The sequence below is a fragment of the Phalaenopsis equestris genome, unplaced genomic scaffold (genome assembly GCF_001263595.1).
Source record: "Phalaenopsis equestris unplaced genomic scaffold, ASM126359v1 Scaffold000421, whole genome shotgun sequence".
Lineage (NCBI taxonomy): Eukaryota > Viridiplantae > Streptophyta > Magnoliopsida > Asparagales > Orchidaceae > Phalaenopsis > Phalaenopsis equestris.
This window is the reverse complement of record NW_018164862.1, coordinates 747,141-756,323: the sequence shown is the minus strand read 5'-3', so window position 1 is coordinate 756,323 and position 9,183 is coordinate 747,141. Positions and strand designations below refer to the sequence as shown.

The 9,183-nt window shown below is 35.5% G+C and overlaps 1 protein-coding gene across 1 annotated transcript in view; it reads right to left on the bottom strand.

Annotated features, from left to right (window-relative positions):
* Window positions 1–3,671: 3,671 nt before the first annotated feature.
* LOC110027210 overlaps window positions 3,672–9,183 on the bottom strand; it is a 10,151-nt gene continuing 4,639 nt past the window's right edge. The window contains exons 2-4 of the mRNA XM_020728542.1: window positions 5,740–5,997; window positions 5,300–5,391; window positions 3,672–4,706 (exon numbers count right to left, since the gene is read on the bottom strand). Of these exons, the coding sequence (XP_020584201.1) occupies window positions 3,956–4,706; window positions 5,300–5,391; window positions 5,740–5,997 (1,101 nt within the window). The 3' untranslated portion in view covers window positions 3,672–3,955. The remainder of the gene's footprint in view (window positions 4,707–5,299; window positions 5,392–5,739; window positions 5,998–9,183) is intronic.

Here is a 9,183-nt window from a genome sequence, read left to right as displayed (position 1 = left end):
AATCTATGTTTGTGTAGCTGGATAACATGTTGTTGTGATATGCATTTTATGATGTTGTGTGCAAGTTATGAAAATGTAATTGTTCCTTTATATATATGTTTTTTGTGCAAGATGTTGGTGTCTAATTTGTGTTCATTTTGCGTCAAATATTCAAATGCCAAACAACAATTGCTCTCTGTCGTTCTTCGATATTATCTTCCGTTAATCCGAAGGTAATCCAACGCATAAGTTTGACGTCCAATTTTTTTGACGCAAATACAGACACACATGTAGCCTCAACAAGAACCAACACTAAGGAGATGCAAATACATTACAAAGAATCATTTTAAAGGTAAAGAGATGAAAATTCATTATGGACCTCCAATTTACCCAAAGAAAAAGACATAAAACAGTTGCAAATCCGATGATATCATTGGATTAGTCTCTAATTTACGTCTGATATGTCTCATGCAAATTTGATCAATTTCTTGAATGTGTACATATGGTGATCATGGAGCCCTCCCTGTATTTGCATTGTTTAATGTAAATACTGTGAACGTAAGTATAACATTGTTTTCCACTCAAACTGTGATATTTCGACAGCTAACTCTCAAAACTAAGAAAAAATATTACATCATGAGAGTTCACATTATTGTATATGCAAATTGACACCGATATAACCTCCCCTAATTGTAATATTTCCTCTAAAACTACATCTGTTTACCAAAGTGCAGGTCTTTTTCAACCCTTATTTCCAATCAATCTCTCAATTATTATTATTATTATTATTTTGTAAGGATATATACTAAGAAAACTTGTAGGCAGCGGCCTAAAATAACTAATTTAAAACTAATTAATTAATTAAAAAAATTCATCACAGCGGCAGACTCTGACTTGCTGTTAACCGACTTTTCAGAAAATGATTTTGAGCAAAACTTAAAGAGCACATGCAATTAATGATATAAACAGGAGCAGAGTTAATTAATTTAGAATGACTTGAGGCACATAGCACTAACAAATACATTTATTGACTATGTTTGGAATATCATTGTGGGGTGGAATCCCTTTCAGAGTAAGTAATTAGTTAAGTAATATTTAATTAATACGTACTTCTCCTCATGCATCATGCATGGCATGTGGCTGGCGGTTGACGTAGAGACAGAGAGAGTCAGAATTTACAGAAAGTAGTCGGTAGCTCATCATCGATCCAAAGGGCTTCAGAGAATTGTCTGAAAGTGACAACGATATGTGGGAGAAAGTATAATTTATTATGCAGATCAATAATATAGGAATCAACTAATCATATGTTTCATATATAGTTTATTTTGTATATATTAGCTGGATGTATGGAATCATGCAGGAATATATCATAATTCTTTTGTGTTGGACAACTCCCAACGACAAAGAAAATTTAAGCCTTAATGTAGCAAGAATATATTCAGTACACACATGTAAAAAGGATATGAGAAATCAAATTTATATACATGAAAATTCTAAAATAATAAAAGAAAAAATCATAAGATCTAGCTAAATGAAAGTAGGTGATGAAGTTAGAGAATTTAACTCTTTATTCTGATCAGAGAAGAAAAGATTACAATGAATAATTAGTTCTCTTTTTTGTTACTATAAAAGTTGTCCGAAAATGATTGTAAAAGTACTAAGACTATAATGATCATGGACTTCCACCTCTCTTTATTAGTGTACATTTAGTTATGAGCTCTGGCCCCTTCTCTCATGTAAAGAGTACGAGTCTTTTCATAACTTGTGAGAGTCACATTGCGATAAATTTGGCCAACTTCTTATAAAATTGTAACAAACAATTTATGTTAATTCTTTTGATCGTTCATTTAACAATCAAATATTTTAATAACCTAAAAAGTGAGTGATCTTAGACTCTTTAGATTCCTCTAATCAAACCATTCAATTAAATTTGAAGATCACTAAACCTCAATTACTAATTTAAACCTTCCAATTATATTTTAAGTTATTAATTTTAGCTCATTTGGACTCAAATTAAACCATATTTGTTGTCCTCATATCATTGAGATGTTCAATATAACAATAAATTGGCTAAAGTTAAAACTCATGTGATCATAAATTTGGCTCTGAAAATTATCCCATTGGCAAAATTCATTGAAATTTGTATTTAAACATGTGGATTGTTTGACTGGACATGGAATTTAATCATATTTGGTTAAAATTAAGGAAATTCTTCATCAAATAAAAAATGTAGGGGAAGATTTACTCAATTCTTATGTATTTACATATCTAAAATAAAACCTAAACTTCAATTTTTACATGTCACCTTACCTATATATACAGGGGCACACAGAACCATAAAATCTATTTAATGAAAGGATGAATTAATAATTTTAAAAATAGTCTTAATCTTTTTTATCCTAGTTTGATGCAGATAAGGATGACTTTATTTTTTTTTATTTTAATATGGACATCTTAAAAATATGCAAATAAAAATATATAAAAAAATTATTTAAAATAGTTGTGTAATCATTTTATTATTAGTACTATAATCATTTAGTTAGATATTAGAACATGAAAATTTTAAGGGAATTGTACATACATAGCTTTTGAAAATTTGGTAATTACATATTCAGCGCCTTGAACTTCATATTTAAGTGCTCAACAATCAACATCATCTCAGTTAAGTCTATCTTTTTCTTTGTCATGCTCTGCTGTGTTAAGAAAAGTGTGGTGCCTCGCCGTCCGCATGCGGACAACCAACCACCGAGTGACAGGTCGACATAACCGGGCACTGACTTAGCATGTATGCGGAGTTGTCGCTCCACAGTTGGTCGTCTTCACATGTGGAACATTGATGCGATACTTTCTCCATGTGTTATAGTGTGTCGTTGTCATCGAAGTTGAGGAAAAAGGATCAGAGCCGAGATGGAATCCAATGGCTTCACCCATGCCCAACTCAGACTCTCACCGAGATCTACCAGCCTCGCCACCCCCAAGGTTTCCAAGATTGCTAAGTTGCCACCTCGAACGTTACGAAGTGACTTACTTGTCAAATTTATATATCTCACACCCAAAGTTTATTATTTACGTATAAAGTATCTCAGATAATGTCGTCAATGAGTCGCCAAATTCTATCGGACATAATAATTGCAGCATTCTCCACTTTTGGTGGCGATGAAAAAGAAACAAACATGCTAGGGGATGTGAAAATAAAGCTTAAAATCTACAGAAAAAAACTACTTTAAAAATCAATATGATTGATACAAAGCGCAGGATCTTAAATCCCATTTCTCCTCGTTCCAATCAGTGAAAATGACAAATCTTATATAGGCTTATACTGGCTCTTAATCCAGGGAAATTAGGAAGATGAAGCCGGTTTGCCTCTGCTTTACTTGCATAGCACTCAAATCTTTAATATCACATCACAATTTCACTATCACCTACCTTGTAAAAGTGAAATACACCATTTTCATGCATAGGTTTAGCACACATAGTGTTATCAATATGAATTTTATGAGAATTGTGTGGCATGTGTATATATTTCCTTAGAATTATTTTATTTTCGCACAAAAACATAATTTTTATGTTCAAGTATTTTCGTGGCAAAGTGAAAGAGCCATCTCGCACTTTGATCAATTTACAAAGCTTTGACCTGGAATAGTCTCAGCATTTTCTCAAGGAAAATGGAAAGAAGAAAGAGTCAGGACTTCTGATGTAAGAACACGTGTCAACAATCTATACAATGACAATAAAAGCCAACGTCAAGTCTGCTACACTCTAAACCCTAAACATTTATACAATAAACATGAGTTCATGAACTTTACACTCTACCATGAACACAGCCAGTTCTAATCAACAAATGACGTAGAACTTGGAAAAAAATTAAATATTAACAGCAGACAAGGAATGATCCTCGCACTATCTGTATCAGCATCTTATCCATGCAACGCCATGCATGATGTTAGATAACAGAATTTACACAGTAAAGTAAACTTCACCGAGCTGCGGCCTTATCTTCATCTGTGGTGCTCAAGCTCTCCAAAGCCATGGCTGCACTCCCCAGATGCTTTAGAAGGATCTCATAAATCTTCCTTCTCACCCTACCACATGCCACGCCATCATCGTCCTCCAACACAAAGCTTTCTTTCGAACGTTCAGTCGCCCAACATTTATCCTTCGTACTCACTGTCGCCAACCAGTCATCGACTCGCTTCAGTTGACACAGCAAAGAAGCAATCTGAGACTCATTTGTCTTGCAACAGCTTTTCTTGGTATGAATAACATCGAGTAATTTCTCAATGAATCTTAGAAACCATCTGTTGCATTCAGACTGCAGTGCCTTTGCCAAATCAGCAGCAATTATGTTGCAGTTTAGGGTGGGTAGAGCACTTAGAGCTGATAGAGAATCAGGGCCCTTCTTCTGCCTGCTCCTGGAGGTTTGGGACTTTCTGTCGGGCGATGAGGGTTCTGTAGGATCTGTAATGGTGTTTGATGTTTTTGGAGATCTTGAGAGTTCTGATTTTAGGGCTGCTTTGATCCATGAAGCTGCGCATTTTCTTCTCTCTGATGCATCTTTTGCTTGATGCAAGGAGGAGGATAAAGGTTGAGAGAAGCTGGAATTGGTTCTGGACAATGATTGAGTGGCTAAAATGGTTCTTGAAAGCTCTTCATGGAAGTCCAGGAATTTGTCTACGACCTTCTGAGGATTGTGGTCGACCTTGCTGGCTTGTAACTCCGAGTATGTGCTGATGAGAAAGAATGTAGCAGAGAAGAAGAAGCAGAGTTAGAAAGGAATAAATACGTATGTATGGAGAGCTGATGGCTTATTTCTTCAGAAGGAAAGATCAGCACTGCCATATATATTAATTTTCCTTTCAATTTATTTCAATCTTTGAGCTTTGAGAATAAAAAATCGTTGGATTCAACGGACCATTCAAATAGCATGCGCATTGGAGAAGTTGATGTTTAATCAATGAAAACAATTGAATAAAAATTATTATGATATAGCAAATGCCTGAAATTTTTTTTTAGAGTGTCAACGATCACAAAGAATTCTGGAAAAATTAGATATTGCTTTTTAACAGGAGGACACATCATGCTTTCAAATTGAAATTGCTAGTCATTAAACATGCAACATACACTTTAATCAGGTTACCCATACATTATGCCATTACTTTAGGATGCCTGGTATTCACTAAACTAAGCATGTCGATTTTCTCTGTTCAATCAATATCAATATATACCATAAAAGAAATTTCACAACTTCCTCTTTCATGAGCGAAATATTCATGCAGTACAATCTTCCAAAAAAAACATCAAAATTGAAAATTTATCTTACCTCAGACATCCAAGTAATTTGTCCAATGCACATGCTTCCTGCAAGGCATCCAAAGCAATAGAGAGAGCGCTATCCCTTTTTCTCAAGACTTCCTGGAAAAACAATGGTTGAAGCAACTGTTTTACCCAAAGAAGAAGAGAGGCAACAGTAGCCTCCTCTAAGAAAAAGAGCGGGAAAGCAAAATAGTAATGGATAATTACACAGAAAACACTAATAACCATACTATTTTAATTACCAAACAGATGCATTCACTCATCCACCGTCAAAGCATTGAGAATTTGGTAAAAATAAAACATATGAATTGGAGTTTTATCGTCAGATTTGATATTTGAATGATAACTTCAAAAAGGGATCAAAGAAGGTGCTAGATTTGTAAATAGTAAAGTTTCTAGTGCAATGTATGTAATTGCCCCTAGTAAGAATTCAGAAAGGACCGTTACCTTCCCATACTTCACTAAGTTAAAAGTAAGAGATCCCCACAACACATTGCTTCCGGGCCACTTCACGTCATCATATGTAATTAATGTAGTTGTTGCAGAAAGATTTTTTGTGGACAACTTGCTTGGAGTAGAATTCCTTTTTTTGGCAGAATTACTGTGTAGTGCTTTTAGTTCTACATCTCCAACTCTTCTGGCCGCCCATGGTTCCACCAAACTTTCACCTTTGGAGATGCCAGAAGTAAAATGGGCCAAATCACCCTGAGTAAATTAAGAAAAAAAAAAGAATCACATCACACAATTTACTCAAAATCATAGTAGATTATATGCAAATATTTAGAAAGATAATAAAGCCAAAATAAAAAATTGGGACGGATCATAAAGACATAAATATGGATCTGGCATAAAAAATCAATAACAACATTTTAAATGAAGTTAGTAATCATACTTCCAAGTACAATAAACTATGTTTCACTGTGTTTTGCTTACACATTAAATATCACCCCTCAATTTATAGCTTGTTCGATTACAAACCACACGAAACTTACCCTTATATTTCCTTCAACCATGTGCAAGCGCACATATAGGCACACCTACACACACAGTATATATATATTGATTACCAAGGTATTTAATATGAAGATATGGAAATAATATTATATTCACCAAAGTTATACAAAACATCTGTTCATTACCCTCTGCCTTACTCCTATAAATTCATTACCTGTCATCTTCTATCCAACATCTACATTATGATACATATCATTGCCTACCTAATAAATTCACTTACTATCTACCACCCCAAACACAATACAAAGAGTGTTGAAATATAAACTTGATTTTAGTTGTTTAAATAAAGCTTAATTTCTAGAAGCTTATTCTAGAATATGTGGTAGGTATGAAATTATTGTGTAGTAGGTGTGGTAGGTGTGGTAGGTGTTGAATTATTGTGTGGTAGGTGTGGACTTATTTGTAACCATTGGATTGTAATTGTGGTGGCACAATCCTAGTCATTAATTTAGGAGGTGCCACTAGTATAAATAGGGGTGGAGTCTTTGAGTTTGTATCAAGTCAAGTAAAGGTGTTAAATAAGAGTGAAGCTTCTTCCATAAGTTGTGTTTTTAGCCTTTGTCATTTCCTAAAAGCTTTTCCATTCCAACAAAGTGGTATCAGAGCGAAGTTCCATTACAAAAAAATGGCAAACGGTGGCATGGCTTCGTTCCAAGTCCCGATGCTTAAGGAAAGCATCTACGACAATTGGAGTATCAAGATGAAGGCACTCCTTGGAGCGCATGACGTTTGAGAGGTTGTGGAGAAAGGCTACGATGAGCCAAGTGATGAGTCTGTTCTATCCACAACACAAAAGGATAGCTTACGAGACTTGCGAAAGAGAGACAAGAAGGCTCTCTTCCTCATCTATCAAGCTTTAGATGAAGATGGTTTTGAGAAGATCTCAAGTGCTACTTTGGCCAAACTAGCATGGAAGAAGCTCGAGGTTTCATATAAGGGAGAAGAGAAGGTTAAAAAGGTACGACTTCAAACTTTAAGAAGTCAATTTGATGTTTTGCATATGAAAGAAGGCGAGTTGGTCTCCGATTACTTTTCTAGAGTAATTACCATTTCCAATCAACTAAAAAGAAATGGTGAGAAGTTATAAGATGTGGTTATCATGGAAAAGATCATCTGATCGTTAGATTCAAAATTTGATAGTATCACAACCATTATCGAAGAGACGAAGGACTTACAAGTCATGACGATAGAGCAACTTCTGGGTTCATTGCAAGCCCATGAAGAAAAGAAGAAGATGAATGAAGAGATAGTCCAACAACTTCTCAAGACAAATCTCCAACCAACTCAGAAAGATGAAAGCTTCAACAACATTAGAAGCCGCAATAGAGGACAAGGACAAAGTCATGCTAGAAAGCAAGGATGGAGTACCAAAAATAACTATGAGAAAGGAGAAAGATCTACAAGAGAACGTGGTCAAGGGCACTCAAATTCGAGGTATGATAAATCTCAAATTAAGTGCTATAATTGTAACAAGTTCGGGCATTATGCGAAAGAATGTAGAGCACCTAAGTACAAAGTGAATGAAAGAGTCAACTACATTGAAGAAAAAAAAGAAGAAGATGGCACTCTACTTCTAGCATACAAAGGCAATGAAAGAGGTGAAGATAGTACATGGTACCTGGACACCGGTGCAAGCAACCATATGTGTGGGAGACGAAGCATGTTCGTAGAGCTTGATGAATCAGTAAGCGGCAATGTGTCTTTTGGAGATGAGTCCAAGATAGAGGTGAAAGGCAAAGGTAACATTCTCATCCGTCAGAAAAATGGGAAGCATCAATTTATTTCTAACGTATACTTTGTGCCGAATATGAAAAGCAACATCTTGAGTTTAGGGCAACTCTTGGAGAAAAGATATGATATTCACTTGAAAGAAAATACTCTCTTCTTAAAAGACAATATTGGTAACTTAATTGCTAAGGTGCCAATGTCTAAAAATAGAATGTTCTCACTCAACATTCAAAATGATATTGCCAAATGTCTGAAGACCTGTTATAAAGATGCTTCTTGGCTCTGACATCTTCGATTTGGGCATCTCAACTTTGGAGGACTCGATTTGCTTTCAAAGAAAGAGATGGTGAGAGGACTACCTTGCATCAACCACCCTGATCAATTATGTGATGGATGTTTACTCGGAAAACACTTTAGGAAAAGCTCTCAAAGGGAGTCAAGTTCAAGAGCCCAAAAGCCTCTTGAGCTCATACATACAGATGTCTGTGGTCCAATAAAGCCAAACTCACTCGGTAAGAGCAACTATTTTCTTCTCTTCATAGATGATTTTTCACGAAAAACATGGGTGTATTTCTTAAAACAAAAATCAGAGGTTTTTGGAATATTCAAGAAGTTTAAAGCAGATGTAGAGAAAGAGAGTGGTCTCAAGATCAAAGCTATGCGATCTGATCGAGGAGGAGAATTCACTTCAAAAGAATTTCAAAAATTCTGTAAATCCAACGGAATACGTCGACTTCTAACTGTTCCAAGATCCCCCCAACAAAATGGAGTAGCGGAACGGAAGAAGAGATCTATCCTCAACATGACAAGGAGCATGTTAAAAAACAAGAGATTGCCAAAGGAGTTTTGGGCAGAAGCGGTTGCATGTGCTGTTTATTTGGCTAACCGATCACCAACAAGAAGTGTGTTGGGAAAGACACCACAAGAAGCATGGAGTGGAAGGAAGCCTGGCATCTCTCATCTACGAGTTTTTGGATGCATAACTCATGTACACATACCCGACGAGAAAAGAAGTAACCTGGATGATAAGAGTGAGAAGTTCATTTTCATTGGTTACGACAACAACTCGAAAGGCTACAAGTTATACAATCCAAATACAGGGAAAACAACCATCAGCAGAGATGTCATATTCGATGAAGGAGAAGAATG